This window comes from Phyllosticta citribraziliensis, assembly GCF_038025025.1.
Source record: "Phyllosticta citribraziliensis strain CPC 17464 chromosome Unknown J3D65scaffold_13, whole genome shotgun sequence".
Lineage (NCBI taxonomy): Eukaryota > Fungi > Ascomycota > Dothideomycetes > Botryosphaeriales > Phyllostictaceae > Phyllosticta > Phyllosticta citribraziliensis.
The window spans coordinates 436,511-462,481 of record NW_027117350.1 but is presented as its reverse complement, the minus strand read 5'-3'; the positions used below and the strand labels follow the sequence as shown (position 1 = coordinate 462,481).

At 56.7% G+C, this 25,971-nt stretch overlaps 10 protein-coding genes across 10 annotated transcripts; 3 read left to right on the top strand and 7 right to left on the bottom strand.

The window, feature by feature from the left end:
- Positions 1 to 31: 31 nt before the first annotated feature.
- On the bottom strand, positions 32 to 746 carry J3D65DRAFT_596575 (uncharacterized protein; the record flags this gene model as incomplete). Its single annotated transcript, XM_066797841.1, has 2 exons — positions 716 to 746; positions 32 to 654 (listed from the first exon to the last, which is right to left on the bottom strand). A coding segment is annotated over exon 2 (606 nt), but the record flags the coding sequence as incomplete, so codon positions are not given.
- Positions 747 to 952: 206 nt separating this feature from the next.
- J3D65DRAFT_639285 (uncharacterized protein) lies at positions 953 to 4,269 on the bottom strand. The gene is made up of 3 exons (XM_066801694.1): positions 3,989 to 4,269; positions 3,559 to 3,939; positions 953 to 3,231 (listed from the first exon to the last, which is right to left on the bottom strand). Exons 1-3 carry the CDS (start codon positions 4,131 to 4,133, stop codon positions 1,412 to 1,414), a joined length of 2,346 nt encoding a protein of 781 aa, XP_066650778.1. The 5' UTR covers positions 4,134 to 4,269; the 3' UTR covers positions 953 to 1,411.
- Positions 4,270 to 5,731: 1,462 nt separating this feature from the next.
- On the top strand, positions 5,732 to 7,289 carry J3D65DRAFT_133327 (uncharacterized protein). Its single transcript, XM_066793918.1, has one exon. The coding sequence runs from the start codon at positions 5,892 to 5,894 to the stop codon at positions 7,047 to 7,049; it is 1,158 nt and encodes a 385-aa protein (XP_066650777.1). The 5' UTR covers positions 5,732 to 5,891; the 3' UTR covers positions 7,050 to 7,289.
- A 1,113-nt stretch (positions 7,290 to 8,402) lies between these two features.
- J3D65DRAFT_671648 (transcription initiation factor-like protein subunit) lies at positions 8,403 to 9,700 on the bottom strand (the record flags this gene model as incomplete). Its single annotated transcript, XM_066803408.1, has 6 exons — positions 8,403 to 8,491; positions 8,558 to 8,696; positions 8,780 to 9,054; positions 9,190 to 9,341; positions 9,581 to 9,621; positions 9,692 to 9,700. 6 exons carry the CDS (start codon positions 9,698 to 9,700, stop codon positions 8,403 to 8,405), a joined length of 705 nt encoding a protein of 234 aa, XP_066650776.1.
- Positions 9,701 to 10,075: 375 nt separating this feature from the next.
- On the bottom strand, positions 10,076 to 11,544 carry J3D65DRAFT_639271 (putative Ran-specific GTPase-activating protein 1). The gene is made up of 4 exons (XM_066801693.1): positions 11,127 to 11,544; positions 10,783 to 11,047; positions 10,599 to 10,727; positions 10,076 to 10,546 (listed from the first exon to the last, which is right to left on the bottom strand). The coding sequence occupies exons 1-4, from the start codon at positions 11,406 to 11,408 to the stop codon at positions 10,455 to 10,457; spliced, it is 768 nt and encodes a 255-aa protein (XP_066650775.1). The 5' UTR covers positions 11,409 to 11,544; the 3' UTR covers positions 10,076 to 10,454.
- A 129-nt stretch (positions 11,545 to 11,673) lies between these two features.
- J3D65DRAFT_639268 (uncharacterized protein) lies at positions 11,674 to 14,729 on the bottom strand. The gene is made up of 2 exons (XM_066801692.1): positions 14,286 to 14,729; positions 11,674 to 14,225 (listed from the first exon to the last, which is right to left on the bottom strand). Exons 1-2 carry the CDS (start codon positions 14,288 to 14,290, stop codon positions 11,960 to 11,962), a joined length of 2,271 nt encoding a protein of 756 aa, XP_066650774.1. The 5' UTR covers positions 14,291 to 14,729; the 3' UTR covers positions 11,674 to 11,959.
- Positions 14,730 to 15,358: 629 nt separating this feature from the next.
- Positions 15,359 to 17,117, bottom strand: J3D65DRAFT_671645 (mannosyltransferase; the record flags this gene model as incomplete). The annotated part of the gene is made up of 5 exons (XM_066803407.1): positions 15,359 to 15,700; positions 15,757 to 16,177; positions 16,226 to 16,312; positions 16,361 to 16,768; positions 16,837 to 17,117. 5 exons carry the CDS (start codon positions 17,115 to 17,117, stop codon positions 15,359 to 15,361), a joined length of 1,539 nt encoding a protein of 512 aa, XP_066650773.1.
- A 1,207-nt stretch (positions 17,118 to 18,324) lies between these two features.
- On the top strand, positions 18,325 to 19,038 carry J3D65DRAFT_671644 (uncharacterized protein; the record flags this gene model as incomplete). The annotated part of the gene is made up of 2 exons (XM_066803406.1): positions 18,325 to 18,355; positions 18,449 to 19,038. The coding sequence occupies 2 exons, from the start codon at positions 18,325 to 18,327 to the stop codon at positions 19,036 to 19,038; spliced, it is 621 nt and encodes a 206-aa protein (XP_066650772.1).
- A 1,573-nt stretch (positions 19,039 to 20,611) lies between these two features.
- On the bottom strand, positions 20,612 to 23,842 carry J3D65DRAFT_133039 (uncharacterized protein). The gene is made up of 2 exons (XM_066793916.1): positions 21,230 to 23,842; positions 20,612 to 21,180 (listed from the first exon to the last, which is right to left on the bottom strand). Exons 1-2 carry the CDS (start codon positions 23,673 to 23,675, stop codon positions 20,819 to 20,821), a joined length of 2,808 nt encoding a protein of 935 aa, XP_066650771.1. The 5' UTR covers positions 23,676 to 23,842; the 3' UTR covers positions 20,612 to 20,818.
- J3D65DRAFT_133030 (SNF7 family protein) lies at positions 23,842 to 25,150 on the top strand. The gene is made up of 5 exons (XM_066793915.1): positions 23,842 to 24,012; positions 24,068 to 24,282; positions 24,337 to 24,397; positions 24,449 to 24,706; positions 24,771 to 25,150. Exons 1-5 carry the CDS (start codon positions 24,007 to 24,009, stop codon positions 24,903 to 24,905), a joined length of 675 nt encoding a protein of 224 aa, XP_066650770.1. The 5' UTR covers positions 23,842 to 24,006; the 3' UTR covers positions 24,906 to 25,150.
- Positions 25,151 to 25,971: the final 821 nt, after the last annotated feature.

The following is a 25,971-nucleotide window of genomic DNA, read 5'->3' as shown; positions in this document are numbered from 1 at the left end:
CGGAAGATTTGGTAGTGGCGGAAGATTTGACAGCAGTGAACGAAGTAGCAGGTCTCGATTTCGGGCCCTCTGGGGGCGCAGAGAGCGATGGGTATTGGACGGATGCCTTTCCAGCAGGATCCTCCACATCCAAGTCAAGGTCATCGTCGAAATCGTCATCGTACAACTCGACGCCCAGCACGGAAGAGTTGTTCTCCTTGGACGCACTGTCGATGATGTATGGGCTCCTCCTAGAGCCATCCGCGAAGGCGTTGGGGGGTTCGCTCAATGATTTTGCCAACCCAGTAGAGGTCCTCTTGACTCCGGTATTGGGGTTCTTCAATGCGTCGATAGTCGGCTTGGAGACATTTCCAGAAGCAGAAGAGAGCGCGCGGGCTTGCTGAGACGCGTTGGTTTTGCTTGGGAAGAACTGCTGCGAGGTGGTGGGAGCCTTCGACGTCTTGTCGTGGCTGTCAATGGCCTTTTTGAACATAACTTGGGAGCGTCTCAGTGGTGATGGGGAGGAAGCGGCGTGATAGGCAGAGGCCGTGACAGGGTAACGAGAAGAGTAGCGAGGCGAGGGCGAGACGGCAGGACTGGCGCGTGGAAGGCGGCGGGGGCGCAAGGAAGCTCTGCAAGCGCGCACCACGGACAGCATACAGTAGGTCAGGAGTGCTGCGAGAAGAGAGACAAAGAGGGTCAGCGTTGAGGGTGCCGTCGGCATCGGGATACGTACGGCGTGTTGTGGTGGGAGTGGAGTCGTGGGTAGGATTGGACGCGACGCGGTCGCGCCGTGGTGGTGATGATCCCAAAGTTCAGGTTCGGGCAAGCACGGACCACTTGACGCCCTGACCCAACCACCACCCACGGCACCGCATATTGTGCCATTCATCCAACCATCTCTCTCTTCCAGTCAGTTTCCCCCAAGACATCCACATGCAGCTCATGCCGCCCAAACATTGGAGACGACATTCTTCTTCATGCCAAGAACCACTGTTGGTAAATCCTGGACTACTTCACAAATCAAATACAAGGAGCAGAGCGCCCAAGGCTCTGGAACCCTGATTCCAAGGGATCCATCCCTTCGCCTTGTACCTCCATGTCAAGACAAGTTCATGCGATCCCGAGCAGTCGAGAGCAGTTTGGACGATTCCACCAGACTTCTTGTCAGGTAGGCTTGAAAAATACGATTATTTGCGTAGACAATATACGCAGGTCTGTGCAGCGAGTGTATGAAACAAAAAGGTGTTCGACAGCCAGAGTCTAAAATTACAACATTTTGCAAGCCGAATCCAACAGTAAGTCTTCCAACGACCCAACATTTGAACACGCGAGATCGCCAATTCGCGCAGACGTAGCGTTAAGAAAAGCGTAACTCGTAACCACCCACCCCACATCGCTCTTCATCCCATCCCTACTCTACTCAACCCCTCTACAAAGCCGGTGCGTTCGGGTCCTCCATACACTGGTCAACACGCATCAGATTCTTGCCCGTTGCCTTGGCAATCTGGATGAACTGCCGCAGGTAGCCAACAGTTGAGGGGTACAGGTAATGCAAGACGACCAGGTTTCCGCCCTTGTTGACATCGCGGTTGAAGGCCTCGAGTTGCTTCTCGGGCGTGCTGCTCGTTGCCCACAGCCAGTCCTCAACGTCGACGCTCCAGTTGACAATGTACGGGCTGTCGGTGATGTCCGAGACAGAGTTGGCGAGGCGCTGGCGCATGCGAGCTCCCTCGTTGCCGAAGGGCGGGCGGAAGTATGGCGTGTGCAGGCCACCCATGGCCTTCTTGACCGCAGCAATGTCTTGGTTGTACTCCCAGTCGATGGCGTCGTACGAAGGCAGTCCCTCCATCTTGGGATGCGTGTAGCTGTGCAGGGCGATCTGGTGGCCGGCCGACATCATCTCGTTGTAGACATTGGATAGGTTGGTGCTGGGGTCCAGCAGCGGCGCACCGACAGTGAAGAAGGTCACTTTGATGTTCTCCTCCTTGATGATTTTGAGGACCTCCTGGGCCATGGTTGGGTCGCCGTCGTCAATTGCAAAGGCAAAGCTGTTGGCGCGCTTGCACGCGAACATCAACTGTCCAGATGGCAGCTTGTTCGGGATCGTAAAGCCAGCAGGGACAGAGGGCACGATTTCAACCTTGGTAAAGGTGGTAGGGTTGGTGGTGTAAAAGCCCTTGAAGGCAACACCAATCACGCGGCCCCTCTGGATGTTGAAGTGCGACATGGGAATGTAGATGTCACTGGCAGTGGCGTAGCGGGCAGCTTCGAGCGAATCCCAGGTCTCGGGGTAAGGGGCGACCTGCTCGTTGCAACTGGGGTTGTGCTGCTGGAGGGCAATGCTGAAAGCGTTGGATCCAGAGTAGGCAATGTGGAGGTAGTCGCCATCGTAATTAGTCATGTCGCGGCAGGTGGCCGAGACTTGAGTATAAAAGGCATAATCAGAGTCCGGGCTGGTGATGGTCAACTTGTTCGTCTCCCACTTCAGGGTCATTCCATCGTCGGCGCCGTGGAAGAAGTTGAGGGCGTTGGTATCCTTCTTGGAGAAGTTGTCAATAACCAGGGCAGCAGCAGTGCCGGTGGGAGCGGGAACGGTGGCCGTGACGGCAGGGTTAGACGGGTTCGTCGGCGGAATGTACTCGGCCCCTGAGTCTCCACAGTAGAGCTGCATTGGGCCGAAAGTGACGGCAGACTTGAGATTGGAGAAGAGGACAGTCTGCAGAGCCGACGTGTCCAAGCCGGAGAATTTGCTGAAGGGAATGGTGTAAAGCTTCTCAGTGCCATCAAAAGACCAGCCCAATTGAGTCGTCGTGAGGGTGATTGCCTTCGGATTGGTGCCACAACCGGAATCGAGCTCAATCGCGAAAGAGGATCCAGCGGTAGCCTTGATGCGCAGAGAGATACCTCCATGGTTCTTGGCGTTCATGCAACCGAGCTGGCTGTACATGTAAGAGGCGGTGTTCTTGGGAGTCAATGTCACACGGTTGCCCGGGTTCACAACGACAGACTTCATGGTACCGTCATCCGAGCTGGGGTTGAGCATGGCGTTGTAAAACAAGAAGGTGAGACGCGACTGCGAGGTCCAGTCATCGATCAAGGTGTTCGTACACTGACCAGGAGCGGAGCTGGGTGATGAACCGACCGAAGTGACCAGGGTAGACGAAGGAGTAGCAGACGATGCGGCAATGACGGAGCCAGTGGGCTTGGAGGATCCGGCAACACTGGACGAAGCCGGGGTGCTGGAAGACGCTGCGACGACGTTAGACGAGGTAGGCTTAGCGCTCGACGAAGTGGCCTTGCCACTCGACGAGACGATGAGAGAAATAAGTCTGGAGCTCGTCGAGGCGACGCTAGAAGAAAGCTTGCCGCTCGACGAGACAATGCTAGAAGAGAGCTTGACACTCGACGAGACAACGCTGGAAGAGGGCTTGACACTCGACAAGACAACGCTGGAAGAGGGCTTGCCACTCGACGAGACGATGCTGGAAGAGGGCTTGCCACTCGACAAGACGATGCTCGAAGAAGGCTTTGCGCTCGAGGAGACGGGGTTGACACTAGATGAAACGGGTGCTTTACCGCTGCATCCAAATTGGATTTGGCTGAGTTCCCAGCTGAACGTTGTGCTTGAAAAGGCACTCCACGAGAAGGCGAAGATTGCGCTCGGATTGGCCCCGCCAAAATTGCTCCATGGAACGGTAATCGTCTGGGTTTGGCCGGTGAGCCCCGTAACCGGATAGAAGACACTCTGGTATTGGCCAGTAGCAGTGCAAGAGGCCTTGTATTGGAGTTCCAGGGTCAAAGATCCACCAGCAGGCCCCTTGACGGAGAAGGAAAGCGAATCATATCCGTTCTGAGCTGCGGCCTGGCAAGCAAAGCTCTCGTAAAAGTAAGAGTTAGACTTGGGCTGGAATATGAGCGTCTTGCTGGCCGCAGAAATCTTGCTCATAGTTCCATCATCTATTGCTGTCAGTAGTGAACACCGGCACTATTTTTCAATCAGGCGTACCGCTAGTCCATGACTTGAGGGCGTTGTTGTTAGAAGACCAGTTGGAGAAGTCGTCAATAAGGAGAGGAGAGTTGCAAGCAGCTTCGACTTGCAGCGCGGTGCTGGCAAGTGTGGCAAGGATGCCAGAGAAGTGGAGCACACGCATATCGTACTGACAAATTACACACAAGCGAGTGGTGAGAACAAATTAGAGAGTGAAGGAAAGGGCTCAAAACCCTTGTGTTCCTGGAGCGCAACCCCGAAAAAGACTGTGCGGTAGTGAGTGATGTGGTCGGTGGCTCTGCGGTGTATAAGGCCATTGTGGGGGAAAAGCATCGTTATTGTAGCCCTGAGTGGCATGACCCCCATCGGTGCATTGTCGTTCCACAGGTCTATTTCGAGGCAGGCAAGACTTGGCGTTTTCACCAGAAGGTATACGGCACTGTCGTGGCGTGCATATGGCGTCTTCGAGCCCGGTTGTTTACACTCATGAGTATGTCCAAGCATCCTGATGGGGTTAGCAAAGGATCAGAGAGGGACTCTCCCCTGACCCTAGTATTGCGGGCTAGTAGATCAGCCAGTCCAGAAGAAAGACGACGGACCAATGGCGAGCTGCGCCCATTACCTTAAATGGATTAAAAGAGCTCGGCGTGGTCTGCCACGTGCATGGGGACCTCGAAGCGACCCCGTAAATCGGTCTTGGTCGCTTGTTGTGGCATCTGGCCGGGGCCCCAACAGCGCGCCTTCAGCTCAGCTGGATTTCTCCGACCCCAAGACGCCACATTGGTCCGTGGTTCGCAAGCGATTGTGCAACCTGAAGCGGAAACTGCACTAGAGGATCCGGAGTAAGAGACTTTGATGAAGATGGCGGCGGCCAGGACCAAACATTGTCGCTGGACTATCTCCAAGCTGGTCTTGGTGTTGAGCTAGAATGCCGTTTGCGGAGAAGTTCTGGCCAAGATGTCGACTCTCCAAGGCCGACGATGGTGTTTTGGAGAGCAGAGGGCGTGATTGCGGTTTTCAGGCCTGGCTTGCTGTAACGTGGTTGAAATTAAGGTAAGATTAGCCGCTCCGCAGCCGAGACGCCGCCGGGGCGTCCCGAGCAATCCCCTCCTAACCTTAACACAACACGAGCACCGTCAGCTTTTCATCTGCTTGCTCTCGCCACTTTCCATGGCCTACATACACGAGAGGCTCCACGAATCCAAGCTCATCTCCTGACAAGATTCGCTGCCATCAACTCTCATTTTTGCGGGAGAAAAACGCCTCGGCGAGTTCTAACAAAAAGCAATGGGTGAAGAAGCAGAGTGGCCTTCTGCATGTCGGGGCCAGACATAAGCTACCGCTACTGTCGAAAGCAGTGCCAGCAACCAACCGCTTCAAAATTGAGCCAAGGACTTGGAGACACCCTTGGCTCAATTCAGAGTCCCACGCCAACCCCGCAATCCTCTGTGCTGACGACCTTCGGTTTGGGACAAATCTCCTTGGTGGCAGACACGAATCTAGCCTGATGACTGCCTGCGACCACGCTGGCTCGCTTCTCCCTGTATTGGTGAGGTGATTTTTTTCGAACCAGTCTCTGCCGATTGCTTCTGACCCTCTCATTTCCTCTCCAAGAAACACGAAAGGGGAAGATGAGCGGAGTTTGGAATATTCTGCTTACCGTCGCTGCTCATCGCTGGCAGATTCTTTCTATTTCGGAATTTCGTAGACATCATTCACTCATAGAGCCATTGGCGTACCAGTCCCCTTCCAACAACATCTTCTCTCTGCAGGACCATGGCCGCGACGGCGTGTGTTGATTCACCACCAGTGTCCTTTTACTGCTGCCAGTCTCCAGTCTGCGTTTTTCTCAATGCCCCTCCAGCACTTCATCCCCGCCGAACGTGTAAATTCTGCGCCAGCGCCGGCGGCTTCTTAAGCCATGGCGCCTCGCCGTTCCAAAAAGAAAACAAACTGGACCTCCGACACAGAGTATCGCGTTCGTTTCGAGGACGATATACCGCAACTCCCTCTACGCAAAATATTCGTACCACACCCCAAGTTGACTTTCAATATGGGAAACAGTCGCCCTGCAGATTCCAAAAAGAGCCGGTCCATTCCCACAGCGATTTGGCTTGAATTCATCAAGAACGCAGTGCCGTCCATGATGTCTGTTACCAAGAAATGTCAAACTGGAATAGAGAATCACGGATTCAATTTGGGCCTTCGGGACGGCTCGCTTTCATTCATCATGACTCTTGCCCGGCTGAGCAAGACGTGGTACTCGGAAGTGAAAGAAGCGCTTTACGCGCAGACCATATGGGAGTTCGATGGCTCGTGGCACGCTCTTTACCACTTCCTGAACCCTTTGTTTTTGGGAGGCTCCCATGACGACACCTTTTTTGCCGAGTACGACGCTGCTATTTCGCGCATTAGACGTGTGTGCCTCACGAACACGGAGTCCCGGGACTACACCCAGACGCGTCTATTGACAGACGTGCGCAAGCTGGACCTTCTGTCCCCCCTAAACCGCTTGACGCACATCACCATCAATAGAATGGCCATAACGTATCAAATGGAGGAATTCGCAATGTCGATTTTCGCTGCCACTGGAGCCATTCTGTCAGGCGCCTCCAATCTCACTGCAAAGCTTGGGAACAGATTCTCGAAGGTTTTCTCAATTAAGACAGAGGTTTGCTGTAATTACAGAATTTATTCGTGGGATAGTCGCATCCCAAAGCTTGAGTTCGCTCGACAGCATGGGAAAAGCCTCTCTTCGGCATCCGACAAAGCCGAACTCCTCTCACTCATCCCCAACCACATCGCCGCCGTCCTCTCCGACGCCCCTCTCCTCGCCTCGGCCCGGGCCAAAGAAGTCCAACTGCTCACCTTCCGCCGCCGCACCTGCACCAACGCGCGCAACGCCGCCAAAGTCCCCAAAGCGCACATCAAACTGCGCATCAAGCCGGTCGACAAGTTGATTTGGGGCCTGTGGACCAAGGCGCCGGAGCCCATGTCGTCTAGGCTGCCGCGCCGCGCCAGAAGCGAGGCCGTCTGCCGCATAGCGGTACTTGCCCGCAAACGGCCGAGGGTTGTCTAGGTGCGGAGGCTACTAGAGTGGGTGCGGAGGGGGATGGTTGGCTGCGGGTGGCTTGGGAAGGGTTTGCAGGAAAGAGAGCAGCGCGTCTGGCCTTGTATGTGCGTTGAGCGGTTGGCAGGGCTCGATTTCGCGGTTTCTTGTTACCTTCCCAGCTTCTTTTTGCATCTCAGTTCGAATTTGGAGTAGGAGCTGTGGGGTTTATTTGGGCCAAAAAGTGCCAACGACCGGGGCGGCACCAGTTATACCAACTCATCCATTCTGTAACTTCGAAAAATCACATCATCTACATGACCCTCGCTTTTCCTTGCCGGCGATGCTCGAGCGAACTTTTGTATGGGCGGCATTTGATCTACACGGCACATTGGACCAAATCTCCTACCATCACTGCCGCAAAGCGTTTCGAGCGCACCTCTTCAGTCTGCACTGCTTACAGCAACGAGGACATCAACAGACGTCACTGTTCCCCCCTCCTCCACCGCTCTTACCCGTCATCCCTTGCCAATTTATTCAAACGAAGCAACCAATCAACCGAACAACCAAACGCGTCACGACCACAACAACCACAACCAGCACCACAAACCACGCACAACCCAAAATCCGGCAGCGACCGGTGAAAAGGTAAAAAAGTATCGTTGAATTTTTCCCTACGTCCTCTACCCTGCATCTCCACTCACCATCCCACATCCACCTCTCCTCTCCCCTCTAAGCACCATCAAAACGCAGAAAAAAAGAAAGAGAGAGAGAGAAGAGATAGAGCAAAAAAGAACTTCAGGATTTGGTTGGTGTGGTGGTTGTTTGGGGGTGGGGGTATCCAATCGAAGCAGCAGCGGCTGATGTGTTTGGTTGGTGGTGGTGGTGGTAGTAAGCCCCGTAGGAGGTTTGAGCCGCTGATGCCGTTGTGAGGGATGTAAGGTAGGTAGATAGGTACCAAGGCCAGGTACCGTGAGTGGTTGGGCAGGTGGGTGGATGCGTGGGTGTGAGGGAGGGTAGGTAGCTACGGTCATGATGCTTGCAACTCCACATCTCTCCTGCAATTGAGGGGATACTGTGAGTGTCGAGGGGTGCGTGCTGCAAATGGGGTGTTTCTGGGTGCTCCCGATAGACGGTTTCTTCCTCTCTTCCTCCATTTGCCCCCTGCTGCTCTCCCTTTTCTGTTTTTTTGTTGGTTTTGTCGAGCTTGTTTTTTTGCTTCTCCTCCATTCAATCAAGACTGCTTCCTCCCTTGTTCGGCGAGCTCTGGTTGCTCATGCAGCTCAAACTGCGCCACTGCCGCCTTTGGACTCGCTCGCTCGTTCGTCCGTTTTTGTTGTCTCTGTTCTCCGTGGAGTGGCCGCTGCTTCTCCTGCTGCGCATTTACATATCAACGCGCGCCGCCGTGAAGTCCCAGAGCATCTTGACGAGCTGATCCGGGAGGGTGTAGAGATCGACGTGGAATTCGCCAGCTGTAAAGCCGCAGGTCAGCTACATGGGCACCAATCGCGACAACCGGGGAAGAGTGGCAAGCTTACCCTCAACATCGTTCTTGGTGTACGTATCATTCGTCTTGTTGTCGTGCACCATCTGGACGACCTGGAGCAGGTCGTCCTCTCCAAGCTTCTGCAGGCCGTCTGCCAGCTTCTCCATGTCGACCTTGTTGGCGTACGCGCCCTGGTCAGCGAATATATCCAATTCTGCATGCCCACAATACAACGCGCGCAACCCGCCTGGGAGCGCAACGAGGGAAAACTCACAGTCTTGTCCTTCCTCTTCTTGCCGCTCGGCAAGGAGCTGCGACTCCTAGCGCCATTCTCCTCGCCCACGGGGCCCGACTCGCGCAGCGCGGCCAGAAGCTCTGGCTTGGGGCTCTTGAAGACAATGTTGTGCTTGGACTCGTAGCGCTCGGAGCCAAAGTTGAGGTCGTGCTCGACCGTGTGGTCGCCGCCCTTGCCGACGGCCGTCAGCGTGATTTGCATCTCGAACTCGCCCCAGCCCTCCTCCTCGATGCGGAACGGCGGCTGCTTTTTCGCTGTACACGAGCGGTTAGCTTCATGTTTCCAATAACAGTGGCAGAAGGGTAGCCTGTCAGACCCATCCGGGCTTCTGCGCCGGCTGACTGCTATCCGCCCTCCTCTGCCGTGCTTGTGCGGTGGTGTCAACGTACTCTGAACGGCGCGCTTGTCAAACGAAGGGTGCAGGCGGTAGACGGCCTTCTCGAAGCAAGTGGCCGGAACCTCCTCGCCCGCGTCGTTGAGCAGCCATATTTCGATATTCCACTCGCGCATCGGGAAGCCTTCCATGACCTGCGGCTTGTCCCTACAAAGCGACAACCACAGCTGTTAGCCAAAGCCCTGCCCTCGGCCACATGTTGTACGCATCCAAGGAGACGCATAATGTTTGTTCCCGTCGAGTGCTTGGGGTTGCGCCAAGCCCTCTTCCCCGCTGGCTGCTGCGAGCTGCTCTGTGATCCGGCGCGGAGGGAGGAAGATGGGCACGGACAGCTTCCGGCGTCGGGCATGCGAGCGCGGCCAGCACGACGGGCGCGTGGGACTTACGTGGTCGTCTGCTTGGTGATGATCTTGATTGTACGTTTAACCTGACGCCTGGCGTTAGCACCCATATCGGGGTGGTACTGCTCAATGGGAGCTCCGGTGCGCGCTACTCACGTCGGGCATGATGGCGGTTGTGCTTTTGTTTTGCGATGTGGAGAGTCGAAATGGACGAGAGGGTTGATGAAAGGTGAGAGATCTAATCGCGTGACTGGTCGCTGAAGAGGGGCAATGCGGTTGGTGGTGAGGAGAGGTACAAGATCTGGCGGCGGCAGAGTTGGTCGCCGGTGTGGTCGTGGTGGGGTGGGCGGTTTGACGCGCGCGGATTCATGGTAGCACGGACGCTTCACGATGGTTGCCAAAGCAAAGGCCGTTCGACGCCACGCTTTCCTGGCAAACTGCTGCCGGCATGCGTCATGCTTTCACGAAAAAATCTACCATGCGCTTCCGCAGTTTCACAAATACGAGCACACATCACCAGCGCCAGCAAATTACAGCATTCTCCGTCGATTTGATTTGGTTCATTCATGGTATGGACAGCTCTCTATCTACCGTGCTTCCCAAGCTGTCATCTCCCGACACCAATGACCATGCTTTCCAGCAACGAATGTAGAGTTTGATTTGGCCCGCTCCATCCTGGCAAGAGCGCAAGCTTCGAGGCTGTAGGATGTGCGACATGGCGTGAGATTGGGGCAATTGAAGGTGCTAGGAGGGGATTTGTCGAATAATAGGAAACCAGCAACTGGTGGGGAAACGGGGTTACGGGAGAATTCGCAGCACATTTGCGCTACAGCTGGCTGCAGGCCGCGTCGGAGTGAGGAACGGTGGGGTCGTCGCGTGGAGCTGGCGTCTTCGGGCGAGATGCAAATCTGCGGTCGATTTACTCGGCAGCGGGCTGCTCGAGGCCGGTCTTGAACAGGGTCTCATTCTCCTGCTGGGCCTTGATGAATGCCTCCTTGAAAAGGTTGGCGTCTGTGGAGGAGGTCAGCCGGAGCGCATTTGGTGGGAAAATGTTGCTTCTTACTCTCGCTGTTGGCAAAGCGAATGGCCAGAGTTTGAGCCTCGGGCTCACCCTCGCTGACGTCGGCAGCAGCATTCCAAACCCAAGAACGGTCAGAGCCCACATTGGGCGAGAGCTTCATGTCCGGAACGACTACAACACGGTCAGCATCTTCTCGCGCGCCACGCAAGCCTGAGATGGCACATACCGTAGTGGTTGGCGCAGACCTTGAGCGTCTTGTCACGGCGCATCACAAGACGAGTCTTGCCATTCTCCTTGTGCTTGAGCAGGCGGACGTCGCCAGTTCCGCGCTCCTTCCACTCCTTGCTCTCGCGGTCAAACTTGAAGAGCTTGGCCCGCATCTTGAAGACCTGCTCCTCGAGCTCCTCGTTGGTCTTGGTCTCGACCTTTTCTGTCAGGCGGACGACGGGCTCAAACTGGACGTCGGGCTCGTGGTTCTCGGGCGAGTCCTCCTGCTTGGCCAAGAAAGAGGAAGAAAGTCAGCTTGTGAGTCAAAAGGTGGGCGCATCGCGACCTGGACCCAAAACTCACCTCGTCGTCCTTCTTCGCTTTGCTCGACCCAGAGGGCTCATCCACAACCTCTTCCTCCTTCTTCTCCTTCTTCGGGCCGCCACCAAACATGGAGAAGACGTTGTCCTTGACGGTCGAAGTGGCAGCCGAGGCTGCGCTCGATGCCTTGTCGGCGACAGAGGCAGACTTGTCCTCGGAAGCGCCAGCAGTTAGCTTTGCGGTCTCATCCTTGGCAAGCTGCGGCTCGGTTGCGGCCTTTTGCTGCTCGGCAGGGTCGAGCTTGGTCGACGACGGCTCAGCCATTTTTTGTTTGACGGTAAAAGTCGGGTTCGACGGAGGTGAGGACGAGGTGGTCGAGGTGGAAAGTCGATGGATGGCGTGGTGACGTGCCGCGACGCGTGAAAGGCGAAGAGACGATTGAAGGTATGGTGGGAGAGGTGGTGGTTTGCAGGATCAGATGGGACCCCTCGTTAGCCAGCAAAACAATGTGCTTGGCGGCGGCGGGCGCGGCACGTGCGCTGGCCTATCGCATTGCATCTTATCAGTCACATCATCCGCCACCGCGACGCTCGGCTTCAATGGAGAATAGCATTTGACGACTGAAAATCTCTATGGTTGTTTGATGCCACCCCAGGATCCATCCGTTGCTTCCCCGTCAAATCCAGCCGTGCAAATCTCGATCACAATCAACGCTCTCATGGGAAGCTACAGGCCGTAGTCTTTAGCACCACCCATGGTCCTTGTCCTGTCAGAAACTCCAGCCAGTCCCCCCAAAAACACCTCGAAATGACAAAATGCTCCGTTCCGATACGCCTGACCTTGCAATATCGCGAGCCACCAGCCATGGTTGGTCCTCACGGCTTGGCCTGGCGACGCGCCTTGCCCCGAGAAGCCCTTCTGCCCTTTTGCTCGGCACGAAGGCGATCCTTCTTGATCTTCTTCTTCACTTCCTCATACCTCGACGCCGGGAAAATCTTGTTGTAGATTGCCGCGGCATTGGAGCGCGCCCTCTTCACATTCTCTCTGGCCGACTCCTTGACTTCCGCAATCGCCTCTGTGGCGTGTTGGACAAGCGCGCGATCCTCGAGGACCTCGCCGGCTTGCTGCTGGGCACGCATGACGCCTTGGTCGAAGAGCTGCAGAGCCCTGTCCTTGACAACGAGGAGGGACTTGGCGGCGTCTTCGGTCACATTCTTGGTGATGCTCTTGAAAACCTCGAAACCCTTGAAGAGTTGCAGAGACGTATTCTTCGCATTGGACTGGGCAACAGTCACGTCACTCCTCAGCACGCCGAGAGCCTTTTCCGTGACGCCAGTCCAGCGTGACATTTTGAACCACGACGATCCAAAGTCGACTTCGAGTGTTTGCTGGATTCGAGGCTTTGATGTGGTCGCGATGGAGACGTTGAGAATGCCGTGTGCCTCGTTGCTCTCGACACTGACGGCGTAGACGCCATCTACGAGCTGGTCGTGTTCATGGTGAATCTTTTGGTTGCCACGAGAGACCGATATCGACAGCACAGGCGGTCTCTTGAGGCTCGACCATACCTTGGGCGGCGTAAGGACAAAGTGGTAGTCTCCAATAACGTGAATCTTGAATTGGTCGGATTCGTTTGCCTTGGGTGAGAAAGGGTGGACCATGGGAGCCATACGAGAAGACTTTTCGGCATGTTTTGCGGCGATGGCAGCTTGGTCTGGCCTCATTGATGGCACAGCGCTGCTCCAATCCGGAGTGGCGCTGCGTCCCGAGAAGGCGTCAATGGCTGAGCTGAGAGCCGTGGCATCGCTGGTAGTAGGACTGGGATTCTTGAGTTCAAGGCTGCTACCCACGAGTGAATCTTTCAACGTTGCACAAGTCCAGAGCAAGAAGAGGCCCAAGACGACAGCCCCCAAGGTTGGCATGTGCGCCCGCCTGTTGGCCCAGATGGATCGCGCGGCCTGGTGAGCCTGCCGGCGGATGAAGTTGGCCTTGTCCGCGATTCCTTGAAGCTCATCCTGGACCCTAGAGCCCTTTTGTTTCTGCTCGCTGCCCAGACCAAGGAAGGCAAGATGGCGGTTGAGGTATACGGGATGCAGGTCGAAGAAAGCTTCAAGGGTTGCGGGGATTGTTGACAGTTCTTGGCCATTTCTCACCAGGATACGCAAGCTGCCCTTTCCAGGTTGGAATTGCTCATGGCCGGTGCTATCGGGAACGTCGAAAGCCAAGTGCAGGACTGGAACCTTGGAATTTTGGTCTGCCGTTTGATCACTGACATATCCCGCGTTGTCTTGGTCAGCAGCGTGGAAGACTACTTCCAAATCTGGCGTTTGCTTTTCCGAGGAATCAGACTCTTCAGGAACCATGTAGATCTCAGAAGTGGGAACGAGCTCGACGTCGGATCCAGGAATCCTCACAACGGCAAGACGTTTTGGCTCGTAGTCAGAGTCGGGGCGTCCGGCATCGAGAGCAGATGCTATCTTCCTCTGGATGAGATCCTTGAGGTTGGCGGAAAAGCCCGAGTCCGGCGGGAAGCCAGTGAACTGGATGCGGAAAGGGCCAGTCCAAGTCATGCAGTTCCGCGCAGTTCCAAGTCGAAGTTCGGCGAAGCTTCCGAGGCCGAAGGGACCATTGTTGCCCCGCGAGATGTAGTTGAAGCTGCCACTCAGAGTCAAGCATAGGTCTTCAGTGTTCCTGTCGGATTGCGCGTTGTCAAAGGGAGGGGCAGATCCGTGAAACACCGAGTCGCTGGGCGTACGAATGTCGGCCCTGGTGGTCGCGTTGGAGTCTGAGGGCTGAAAGACTGGTTCATCCTCCTCACCCCCGGAGAGATTGTCCTCGGTCGAAGTGTCGGTGTCAACGTCGACGACGCTGCAGACATCCTCACCAGTTGGGCCAACGTTGGCAAAGTCCGAGGAGGAAATGGTGTCGGCCTCATCGTCCGAGACGGCAACTGACTCGCTCAGCATATCGTAATCATCTCCTCCCAGCTCGTTTGGGCTCTCTCGGCCCGTTCCATGGTCCATTGTGGGGTCGGGTGCGGTGTGTGCCACAGCTGTGTTCGAAGGGGAATGAGTCTTGCTGAAACGTTGAGCGTTGGACAGAAACGTCAAGATTCGATCATTCGAAGAAAGGTCTTGATGTCTGATGTGGCAGCGTTGGTGTTAGCGGGGGTTCTTGGGATGCCTGCTACGAGCGTCTTACTCCATGGGGAAAGCGAACGGACATGGGCACGGCCGCTGTCGGTGGGGGCGTTGAGTGTATGGTGAAGCGGGGAGTTGAGGAGGAGCCAGCAGAAAGAATGTGGGCGAGGACGAGGAGCGAGGAGAAGAGGTGGAAAGGTTAGTCGGCTTACCGAGAGAGGGATCCGTGGTTGAGGTGGTGATGTTCCTGTGCTTGGAGCTCCCGTCGCTGCCTACCGGAGTGGGTGGTGATGTCGTCAAGCAAAGGACCGAGCTCGCGGGGGCAGCCGCAGTTGATCCGCCGCAACAATCAGAGTTCTTTGTGCAAGCGGAGAAGGAAAAGGATGAGCGAGGACGAGAGCGGCAGGCGGGTCAAAGAGGCACTGGACAGGAGAGGAGCTGCCAAAGGTGAGTGGAGTGTAGTGTTCCAAGGAAGGGATTGCGAGGGTGAGGTGTAGGAGAGCAGTTTCGGGGATGCAAGGCAGATGGTCACTCGTAAGGTCCAGTCATGCTTCGCGGGGCTTGGGCGCGGGTGCGGGCGCAGGGTGGGCAAGTGCAGGCGCACAGGTCACCTCGAGCCGTTATCGCCCTGCCTTATCGACCTCGCTGACGCCCGCCAGCTTGGGTGACCGCAGTGGAGGGTGCTCTCGGTCTGTGTCCCGCATCTCTCTCCTTGGCATATGCCATGGACGGGACTTGTTGTCCTTCATTGTACATTGGTCGTAGAGTCAACATGCCTCGCCCGTGGGTGGCGGCACTCATCTGGCTGGTGATTAATTTACAGGTCCCGTGCGCTGCCAAAACCAAAAACCTGACCTGACCCTTCCCATCGTCGTCATTGCTCTCTCTCCCACATGCAACAACTCTTTCTCATCGCTTGCAAAAGGCGCTCCAATCGTGGCTGGAGGGAAGAAGAAGAAGAAGAAGAAGTAGAAAAGGACAAAAAAAGAGGCGGCAGTGCACCACTCCGCCATCGCCCAACACTCGCAGTCCCAGAATCCCTCCTAGTCTCGTAAAACGTGTTATTATGCCGCAAATAATGGACCCGCATGACCTTCATTCGCAAAACGCCTTGCCCTGAATGCCTTCTTACAGCTACGGACTCGCCCACCCTCCGGCGACATCAACCCACTCGGCCAGACAGCTGCCCTGCTTGCCCTCGACGTCCACAATGTCCGTGTCGCATTTGCACCTGCAACCAACGCCGTTTTCCTTTTCCGCGTCCGGCGTCGCCCAGTACTCGTCTTCCTCGATGCGTTTCTTTTCGTCAAGCGTCGTCTTCTCGTAAAAGGGTATGTGGTCGAGTTGGCGCGCCGGGGCGTTGGCAGGACAGTGCTGAATCGTCGTGTGTCGATATCCAAAGTCGCGGAAGTAGTGAATGTCCCCCGGTCCGAGAAGTGCTCCAGCAGCAAGGGAATGGATGGGCGCGTCTCCCCACTGCATTCCGTTAGTAAGCCTTCCTTGTGACGGGGTCTTGGGATTCTGTGACGTACCCGCTCCATCCAGAATCCTCCGCTGCGATCCATCATGTCGAAAAAGTCGTTGTATTCCTTGCTCCTGAACCAGTCCAGCCTTGCGATTTCAAAGTTGCTCCAAAAATGGCACATGTTGTACGTCTCGCCTTCCATGCTCTCCGGGTCAATGTCGGGGAGAGAGCCAGACCCGGGTTCAGTGTTCATGATTTCCTCGGGCAGCGGCTTCTTGTACTTGGGGTCCTCCTTGGGAAGATCTTGGTCTTCCTTGGCTTCGGGCTTCTCGACAAACATTTCCCAGAGACCCTTGGACGTCAAGTTGTTCGTGCGTTTGTAAGCAGAGGCATACCGAAAGATGTTGGGCACAGTCTCCTTGAGCTCCTTGACAGCAATCGTGAATCCGTACGTCTTGTTGTTGCGCTCCATGTGGATGAAGGGATCGCTGCCCACGTCAGTTTCGTCCCCGAGTGCCCAGACTTGCAAAACATACTAGGTGATGTCGCAAAAGTACTTGATCTCGGGCTCAAGACGCCAGTACCAGGTATACTTTTGCAACAATGGGTGCTTGTAAAAGTGGCTAGGTTCTGTTAGTCGCCAGGGACAATATCGCAGAAGAGGATCCTACCCAGAGTAGAAGCGACACATGTGGTGGTAGCTTTCCATGCCACCGTACATGATGGCCTGATCACCTTGTTTCCTGATGCCCTCTTTTGCGACTTCCTCGTCAACCCAGTCAGGATAACCCCACATGGAGTCGTCGATTTTACCCCATTCGACCGTGGCGCTCGTGTGATTCAGAACGGTTTCCTTGAAAGTCTCGTTGAACTCGCCGTCGTTGAGGAAGACGTAGGGGTAGTGGAACCAGCGGTTGAAGTGCCTTTCGATAGACTTGATGGACTGGATGACGCCATCCAGCTCCTTGTTTCTGGCCAAGACGACAAAAGCGGCGTTGGCTTTGGGGCGGTCCTCGTCCGGCTTCGGAGGTTCTATGCACCCAGACACGAATACTCTGTCATACTTGTCGCTGATTTTCCTGTTACAAGGGCGCACGTTAGTTAGATGGGCCATTCAGCCGTCTTGGGGGAGGGGTTTGTAGTGTACCTAATGGACGGCGGTGCGCCGGCGGGGACCAGTATTCTTCCTGGCGAGGACGGATGCCGCACAAACAGAACGGTAATGACGCTGATGACAATTGCTGGAAAAAGCAGAACAAGACCAAGGGGTATCGAGACGGACGAGCTCTTTTTTAGGCGTATGCGGCGGCGGAAAAATGCCAAGTGCGGCGATATCTTGTCGGCCTTGGAGTGGATGTCATCGACGGTGGGAAGATCGTTGCGCGAGGTGGGTATGCGCTTCGATAAACGTTGGATAAACGACGACATTGAGGCGGTTCGGGACGGAGCTATGGCAGAGTTGGTGTTTGGAGGTGCGGCTGCGGGCTCCGCCGCTCGTGTGTCGGGAGCCCGGCTTGCGACAGCTGTTCAGATCCTCAGCGCCGCAGCCGGAGAAAGACGAGGTTGTCCAAGGAGTCGTCGAGGCGCGGGCTAGGGGAAGGTTGGCCGTGGTCGCGGGTGATGGAAGGACGGCGACAGGACGCGAGATTCCTGAGACGACGACGACGACGACCAAAACGAACGACTGGAAGAGGACGCGGGTCGAAAAGGGAGGGCGAGGAGGAGCCTCTCTCTAAGGGGGCGGTGGCCTCGCGCGGAGAGAGAGGAGGTGGTGACGGGTTGGACGGGCAGGCTTGTAGGGGGGGAGGTGGTAGGGCGGACAAGAAGAGAGAGAATAGTCTCTGGTGTGGGTGGAGGACAATTGGCGGAGGGATGGGAGCGCAGCGCGGCTGGTGAAGGAGAGGCGCCAAGGTCGAGAGCGCTGAGCGACGTCTGTGTCCTGGACGCTCCTGCTCTGCGACAAGGATAGCAAAGTGCGGAGCGTGTGGCTGCCTCAGCGACAGGGCACGAGTCAGGGGGGGACGCCAAATGTCTGTCCACGACGACTGACGAGAGAATGGCAATGATTGTGCGTGTGTGTACCTGTACCTGTACCTACGCCTTATCTACACGTACAAGTCCATGCCGCGAATAAGCAGCACAGCACGTCAATCCGCCGGCAGCTGGTGCTGGCGTCGCCCACACCTCAGCCATGGCCGGCCGCTTACTGCACTCGCTCTAGGCGTGCGGCTAAAGACCCCTTGACAGCGACATGGAACCGCCAGAGGAGCATTTGCGTGCCCATTATTGTTCTTCCTTCTCTGTCCAAAAGCTTGGCCCTGGCACAATTTTCACCCTGCGCCTCCGCTTCATCGTTGCCGTTTGGACTTCTTTACCAATCCGACTCCATTCCCCAGCAGCAGGCAGTCCGTTCTGCAGCTCCACGTGACCCCTGCCTGCACTACCTACGAAGACCACCCATCTCTCCCTCTCCGCTCCCGTCCCTTCATCCACGCCCAGCTAAGAATAGCAACCCGTCGCGCGCCCAACGTCCAACGGTGCTGCAGCTGCTTCCCCCCGAACTCGTTGCCGCCCGCCCGCCACCCCACACCCCCTCCCATCGGCAACCACCTCGCACCCAAGACCAAAATCAATAATGGCCTTCAATGCAAAGAACCTGAGCTACGGTACGTGCGCACAGCTCAGCTATACCACCCCTGGACCTGCCAGCATTCAACTTCATGCGACTAACCCATTGCCCACGTCCACGTGCCTCACAGACCGCAGCGAGCCCGCCTTTCTGCGACGCCTCAAGGGCGAGGCGACGGCCGGGAGAGACACAGACCGGCACGAACGCCCTGCTATCCGTCCTCGAGGCCAGGCCCGACAGTCCGCCAACGACGACGACGACGCGCCGACTTACGTGCTCGAGGAGAGCGGTGATGCTCTCTCCAAGGCAGAATACGAAGCCCTGGGCAACCCCGGCGCTGGCGCTGCTACCGGTGCAACAGACGCCACCGCCGCCGCCGCCTCTGCAGACGGCAGTGGCCCAAAGCAGGAAGACGGCCAGCAGCTCACAAACGCGAGCGCCAAGAAGAAGCCTCAGCAAGTTGCCTCTGTCGGCGCCGCCTCGAAAAAGCGCAAAGCCGTGAAGATTGGCCATGACGACGACGACGACGACGACGAACAAAACGAGGACGAAGCATCCAAAGCACCCTCGTCGTCGTCGCTTGCTGGCGTTGGCGCCGCAAACAAGCCCGACCCCAAGCACGCCTCGTCCGCCTCCAAGCAACCCAAGCCCAAGAAAACAAAGAGGGCCAAAGCCAAGGTCACCCTGTCCTTTGGCGACGACGTGGAAGCAGCCGAGTGACGATGCAGACAGGGGGTGGCAGCGGGGGGGAAAACCAACCACCCCGTTCAATCCAAAAAACCAATCATGATGCCAGACGGCACGGCATTAAGGTAATCAGCAAGAGAGAAAATCAAGACCCATCATCGCATATGCACCATTCCCACCCCGTCGTTTGGTCCTCCGTTTGGAACTCGTCGCCAAGAAAACAAGCCAAACAGGGCCCATCCATAAATCAGTCGATAGCAAACTAGGCTCAGCACCGCGCTGAACGGGCGCTCCAGCAAGCGAGAATCTCTCCTCGCTCGGTCGCCGTCGCAAACCGACCGACCGACCGAGTCGACGCGCCGGCATGCGTCCATCCGTTGGACGGGCCAAAACAAATCCAAGGCCGATGCCGACCGACCGACCGCGGGAGCGAGCAGGAGTGACGCGCGTTTCGACCGGGACAGCCGCTGTAAACATCGTCGCTATCCCAGCTTTCGACCGCGGGAAACCCGCCTCACGCTGCCATGCGCCCTCGCGGGGCGCGCGGGAGACGGGCGGGCTGCCCATGGGATCCCGCATGCGCGAGGATGTATTGCAGGGATGAGACGGCTGCGACTGCGAGTGGTGCTTGTGTTTGCGTGGGTCAGTTGGGGAGCGGCCATGGGGATTGGGCTCGGTGGGTGTTGTGTGTGCTGTTGTGTGGGCTGAGTGAGTGAGTGAGTGAGTGAGCTGGACTGCCAGTGGTGCTTTGCTGGGCTGGACTGGACTTGTACCCTACATACGTCCATTCTTTGTCCAGAGGCGCTGGCTGATGGAAAGGCTAGTAGATGGATGGTGATGATGCACCACCCCTTGCAGACTGAGAGGCAGACAGCGGCGGTGGTGAGACGTGTTGTGAGCAACGCTCGGCATCATCTTAGTCTAGAACACATCCATGTCACGCCCAAAAAACAAACCAAAGACTTGGGTAGAATACCTTTTACAGAAGAAGAAATGGGTCGCCCACCAGCTCGCCCATGTACCTTTGTACCGTGTATCAAACCTCGCTGACCAGCCGCTCACTCCGCAGACAAATGTCCAGGCAGCAGCGAGGCAGCCTACAGACCAACTAGATCAGTAACCGTGAATACACGAAAGCAGAACGCACGCACGCACGCACACACTTCCTCAAAAAGCGCTTTCAAAGTCTTGTGATTGATTGAATTGGCGTCATTCTACATAACATACAAACATGGATTGTCGTGTTCAATGCGGGGAGAGGGCAGGCAGTTGTGGGGGTGGGGGAATGGTATCGATGCAAAAGAGAAAGAGAGAGAAGCAGCAAAGAACAGAAGGCAGAGCGACTGGGGGAGGAGGACAGCGTACAGTGATTCGAGCGGGTGCGCCTGTGGTATTTGTGATGGTAGTGATGGTGCTGGATGGGGGTATGCTTTGGTTGGTGGTTGGTATGTACGGAGACGGGGAGCGGTGTACCTACATGGAATGGGAGGACGAGGGAAAGGTGGTTCGAGAGAGAAAGATATGAGAGAGAGGTAGAGGACGAGATTGAGGGAAGAGCAGCCTGCGCGCATGTTCATGCGGGCAGGCGGAAAGGGGGGGGGGGGGGGGGGGGGGGGAGGGGGGAATGCCGGACGAAAGCGCAAAAGAAAAAGCAAAACGCGCGACAGCATGAAAAGGGAGGAAAACAGAGAGACCGCCGCAAACTTTTCCCCAAACGACCGTCCAGATGCAGTACTTCCCTGGTCAGTCTGTCTGCCGACCAGAAGACTATTAGCCACCATCATCGCCACCGGGAATCCAAACTGTCGTGATTCTACGGTTGATACACGCCGGCGACGCCCGGCGCGGGGCCCTCGAGGTCGACTCTCTCGACGCCCGCCTTGATGTCGCCCGCGTCCCGGACCAAGTTGCCAAAGTACTTGCGCGCGACCTCGGACTCGTGCTTGCTCTTGATGGTGCTCTCCTTCTGGCCCTGCAGCTTCTCGACCGAGCGCTGCAGGCCCACGCGCAGTTCGTCGGCGGGGTGCTTGAGGGCCTTGCGCACCTCGTTGGCGATGCGTGCGGCGTTGGCGTGCGTGTAGTCGAGGGCGTCGAGTTGGGCTGAGAGTTTGGTTGAGAGACGGCGGGGAAGAGACTTGGGGATTGATTGAAGGGCGTAGGTGATGCCGAGGCCAACTGATGCGAAGTTAGTAAAGTGCTGACATATCGAGCCTTGGGAACTTACCAGCCAGCATGAGACCAGGTATAAACATCCTCCGCAGGCCGTTGGATCCTAGCAGTCTCATGGCACCCAATGTTCCGTCAACCCAGCTGACGCCACCGACCAACCGCGTGCCAACAACACCGGCGACCGTGACGGCCATGCTGGTACCGGCAACCTTCTCCTGGCGCTCCCAAAGGTTGGCGACGTCGAAAAAGTCCCACACCTCCACGTCAAATTCCACAGACCGAGACAGAGCGTCCTTCCTCTTGCGGAACATCTTCTCGGGGTGGAACGTCAGATGGCTCCAATCGTCACCAAGGTGCAGTATACCGAGACTTGAGATTCTGCGGAATCCAATTGTGGTCTGTTCACGGGCATAGTCCTCGCAGACGTACACGCTTTCGGAAATCTCCTGCAGCATGGCGGCTTTGATGTCTTCGGCATATTGGAACGCACTCAGGAGGCCAGGGTATTCAAGTCCCAGGTCGTGCTCTGCGACCCGAGAAATCGTGGTAGCAACCGTTTCTCGCGTGTAGTCGTAGACTTCGGCCGCAGTCTCCTCAATCGTATGTTCGGCGTCCTGGCTGGCCTCTGTGCGCGACTTCTTGGACTGTTCAAATGCTGGCTCCAACTCTGACAGTTCCCTGGTTACGCGATCGAGTTCTGATTGAGCGACATTCTTGTTGATCGAGGCTAGATTAGAGAGGTCCGACAACACGTTGAGAAGGTATGTCTTTGCCGGAGCCAGCTTCGATCTTGCCCGTTTCTCCAGAACAAATCGACGGAGAGAACTTTCCAACTCCTCAAAGTCTCTAATCTTTTCGCGCTCCTTGCCCTTGCCCTTGCCCTGTGGCGTCCCTGACGAGTCGTCGTCGTCGTCATGAGGATCACCACCAGGTCCAGAGCCTGAGCCGGAGCCAGAGCCGCCACCACCTTCGGGAATTTTCAGTGGTGCTACCGGAATAGCTTGGCTTGACACGAAATGAACCAACTCCTTGGCTTCCTTGTGGGTTGCAGGGCTCATCTTGGCAACCTGTTTAAGAATCCCGTCCTGACAGCGGTTCTTGTCTCGAATGTTGTCGTAACCATTGACCACCATGAACATGTAGGCCTTTTCCCGGGCGGCATTGAAAATGAACTCCTTGGCCGAGAGGGTAAAGTGATTGGCGGCGGAAACAACAAAGACTACGACGTCGATTTCTTCCTGGCGTGCAAAAACCGCAGTCGTCTTGAGCGAGTCGGCGTTCAAACCGGGTGCATCGATGAGCGCGATGTCCACCACGCCGTTGTTGAGAAGTGATTCGTCGACGGCACGAATGTCCTTGACGTAGATTTTGCAGGAAGAGTAGCGTTCATTCTCGGTGACAATGTCCTCGAGTTGGGGAATCGTGTAAACGTCGTAGCTTGCTTCGTTGTCGCGGTTGTAGACGGATCCAATTGGAATAGCATGCACTTCTTCTACGCCGCCATTCTCCCTGACGTCCAGGACTTCGCAAAAGATGCTAGTGCAGGGCTGCTGATCTTCGGGTAGAATCTTTCTCCTCAGCAGGGCATTGCAAAATGTGGACTTTCCGGCGTTGAGATCTCCGGTAACCAGTACTTTGCTGGAGGTATCGTCGATGCGGTCGCGAAGAGTATACAAATGCCTGATGGACTTGGTGATCTGGCCATCTAGAAGCTGCGCAACGGCGCCCTTTTCTAGAGAATGAACGAGTTCTGTCTGCGACAATGCGCCCATCTTCAGATCGATCTTGAGGACCGAGAAATCTTGCGCCAACTGGGGAGTAACCAGACGTGGCTCGGCAACCGGCCTTTGCGTCGCAGTGGAGCTTGATTCAGCCGCTGAACTGCTCTCCCCCAAAGACGTCTCTGCTCGTCTCAAGGGCGCAGGCCTCGTTGGCGATTCGCCGCGATGACTGTCCAATGTGGACTGAGTGTAATGGAGGCCGGGTCGGGGATCGTGCGGGCTGGCAGCGCGAGCGGGTGAGGCCGAACGCTGGACTTGCGGATAGTGGGCGGGCCAGTCCTTGTTCATCTCCTGCAGCTTCTTCAAAGTCTCGACGGTCCTGCCGATGCTTCGTCCCAGCGCTGTCCGGTTTTGGTTGTAGTATAGTTGGTGGATATGGCTAGCAATAGTGCGGCGCTCGTGCTCCGATGCAGCGTTGTTCTCTCCAGGCAAAACAGGCGTATGTGCAGGCGTAGGGCGGTCTTCGGTGAGGCCCGGATGCCACCCAGACGAGGCGCTTCCCGAGTCGGCGATGCTCCCCCCGTAACCAGAGTCATCGTTCAGCATGGCCGTGAGGTTTCTGGCGCTCTCGGAGACGTTGCCAGTGCCAACTGTCATGTAGCTCGGGCGGCGAGCGCCTTGGTTCGCAAGGTAGGATTCCGAGTGGCGGTTGGGGGTCTGGCGACCAGAAGGCGAGACATAGCCGCTGCCAGAGGACGAGGATGAGCTGTTAGGATCCATTATTGAAGCTTGTTGGAGTCGTGAGCGTATCTGCGCATGTCGCGCAATGGCAGATCGAGGTTGAAGCAGGTAGGGGTTGATAGAGTTTCAACGGGTGGTAGGAGTCAACGTCCGTCTCTAAGAATTCTGGCGCGGTCTCGGCGAGATCACGGGCACTCCCGTTCGAGCTATGACACCACCCACGCTCGGCAGTCGGTCGCCTACCTTGACCACGTCTTCCTCCCCACACTTTTGCCCGCTTCTCTGCTGCGTCCACTCTGGTGGGTTTGCGGAGAATTGTCTTTGATCTCCCGTCCAGGCTCGCTATTTGCTTGGCAACACGACCGCCGCCATGAATGTGCGTAGACACCAGACCCCGCGTTCGCTGGCCCTGTACTGACCGTATCTCGCAGATTGTCGAGTGGGCCTTTGGCAAGCGGATGACGCCGGCCGAGCGTCTTCGCAAACATCAACGAGCCCTCGAGAAGACGCAGCGTGAGCTCGACCGAGAGCGCGTCAAGTTGGAGAATCAAGAGAAGAAACTGGTGCAGGACATCAAGAAGAGTGCCAAGAATGGGCAGATGGGCCCTCTTCGCATCCAGGCAAAGGATTTAGTCAGGACGAGGAGGTGCGCAGTGGATACACACGGGCTGGTCGGAGGTTCAGGCTAACGGTCGGCCAGGTACATTCAAAAGTTCTACCAGATGCGGACCCAACTGCAAGCCATCTCTCTGCGGATACAAGTACGTACATGGCATGCACAGTGTAGACGATAGGCGCTCACAGTCAAGTAGACGGTACGCAGCAACGAGCAAATGATGCAGTCGATGAAGGGGGCTACGGCGTTACTGGGCAGCATGAACAGGCAGATGAATCTTCCTGCGCTGCAACGGATTGCCATGGAGTTTGAAAAGGAGAATGACATTATGGATCAACGACAAGAGATGATGGACGATGCCATTGACGACGTCACGGGGGTCGAAGACGAGGAGGAGGGAGAGGAGGTGGTCAACCAAGTGCTGGATGAGATAGGCGTGGACCTTGGCCAAGCGGTATGTGCAATCAGGCGAGAGGCTTGGTGTGGAGTACGTTGTTGTGCTAACGAAGCCGTCGCAGCTGGGCGAAACACCGTCTGGGCTCCAAAAGTCTGCGGTTGGCGAAGGGCGGATAGCGCAGGCAGTGGGAGGAGGAGCAGCAGGAGATGCAGATGATGACGATCTGCAAGCACGACTTGATAGTCTCCGGCGATGATCAAGTGCAGCTGACGGGTTGGTTGGCATGCACAGCTGTCCGGTTGGCGTTGGAGGAAGGGCGAGCAGGCGGTTCTCATGGCTATCCCGGGCAGCAGCACGGCAGACGACCATGTGTCGGACAGAGGGGGATTTGAGTCGGTCGAGCCGGAAGCGGTAGCAGTCGGTGGAGGTGATGCACAGTGTTTTCAAGTTTCAAGCGGACCGAAAGCAGAGGCAGCAGAGGCAGCAGAGGCAGCAGAGGCAGCAGAAGTCGGGTCAGTTGGCGCGCAGTAGTATGTGTGTGAATGGTGGGCAGATGACATGGATGTATGGGAGCGCGTGCTCGGCTGCCAAAGCCAAGGCAGACGCATACGATAGACGCTGCAGGCGCAGATGAGGGTTACCGCTTTGGCTGTCGTGTTGGTCGAGTCGAGTGTTGGAGTCGTGAAATGGAACGAGGTCTACGTCATGCGTTGGCCGTGCCTGACCGTCGGGTGCGATGATATGAATGCAAGCGTCGTTGAGTCGTGACGCGAGCCTCAAAGACGGCTCGACCAGACTCAAAGACAGCAGCTCGACGACCGAAGCCAGCGACGAGACAGGCGTAGCACCGCACTCCTCAGCGTCGCGTGCATCACCAACGACCTGCGGTGACCTGAAGTCCGCTCGGTGTCTGCCCAGCCCCGCCCTGGTCGATCAGTGGGTACGCCATCTCGCGGCCGCCTGTCACAGCTCCCGTCCACACTGCAGCAGTCTGTCGCCCGCATCCCCAGCATCCGCCATCCGCGTCGCCTCTCTACTGGACACCTCTCCTCCCTCCCCCCCTCTGTTCCACTCATCGCTCCCCATCACACGCTGCCCATCCCTCCCTCCCTCTTTCCTTCCAGTTCCCGCTGGACTCGCATGACAACAACGTGCCTGTCCCTCGACCACGCCTTCCCGCCCCTCTCGCTACCGTACCACCCACTCGCGCGCGAACCACCTCAGGCACTCCCGTCGACCTCTGCTCGCCTCGCCTCGCCCCGCCCCTCCGCCCTCCCGGCCTTTGCTGAAACTGCACTGCGCTGCGCCCCCTCGCCCCGAAC

Bases quoted from the DNA above. Each gene is read 5' to 3' on its own strand.
- J3D65DRAFT_639285 (XM_066801694.1), bottom strand. From the start codon at position 4,133: ATGCGTGTGCTCCACTTCTCTGGCATCCTTGCCACACTTGCCAGCACC. The intron at 3,940-3,988 runs GTACGCCTGATT...TGACAGCAATAG, and splicing joins CCTCAAGTCATGGACTAGCG to ATGATGGAACTATGAGCAAG. The intron at 3,232-3,558 runs GTAAAGCACCCG...ACGTCGTCGCAG, and splicing joins AATCCAATTTGGATGCAGCG to CGTCTTCCAGCACCCCGGCT.
- J3D65DRAFT_133039 (XM_066793916.1), bottom strand. From the start codon at position 23,675: ATGGATCCTAACAGCTCATCCTCGTCCTCTGGCAGCGGCTATGTCTCG. The intron at 21,181-21,229 runs GTAAGTTCCCAA...ACTTCGCATCAG, and splicing joins ACCTGGTCTCATGCTGGCTG to TTGGCCTCGGCATCACCTAC.
- J3D65DRAFT_133030 (XM_066793915.1), top strand. The intron at 24,283-24,336 runs GTGCGCAGTGGA...ACGGTCGGCCAG, and splicing joins GATTTAGTCAGGACGAGGAG to GTACATTCAAAAGTTCTACC. The intron at 24,707-24,770 runs GTATGTGCAATC...AAGCCGTCGCAG, and splicing joins GCGTGGACCTTGGCCAAGCG to CTGGGCGAAACACCGTCTGG.
- J3D65DRAFT_133327 (XM_066793918.1), top strand. From the start codon at position 5,892: ATGGCGCCTCGCCGTTCCAAAAAGAAAACAAACTGGACCTCCGACACA.
- J3D65DRAFT_639271 (XM_066801693.1), bottom strand. From the start codon at position 11,408: ATGGCTGAGCCGTCGTCGACCAAGCTCGACCCTGCCGAGCAGCAAAAG. The intron at 10,728-10,782 runs GTATGTGCCATC...ACCGTGTTGTAG, and splicing joins GGTCTGCGCCAACCACTACG to TCGTTCCGGACATGAAGCTC. The intron at 10,547-10,598 runs GTAAGAAGCAAC...CCTCCTCCACAG, and splicing joins TCGCTTTGCCAACAGCGAGA to ACGCCAACCTTTTCAAGGAG.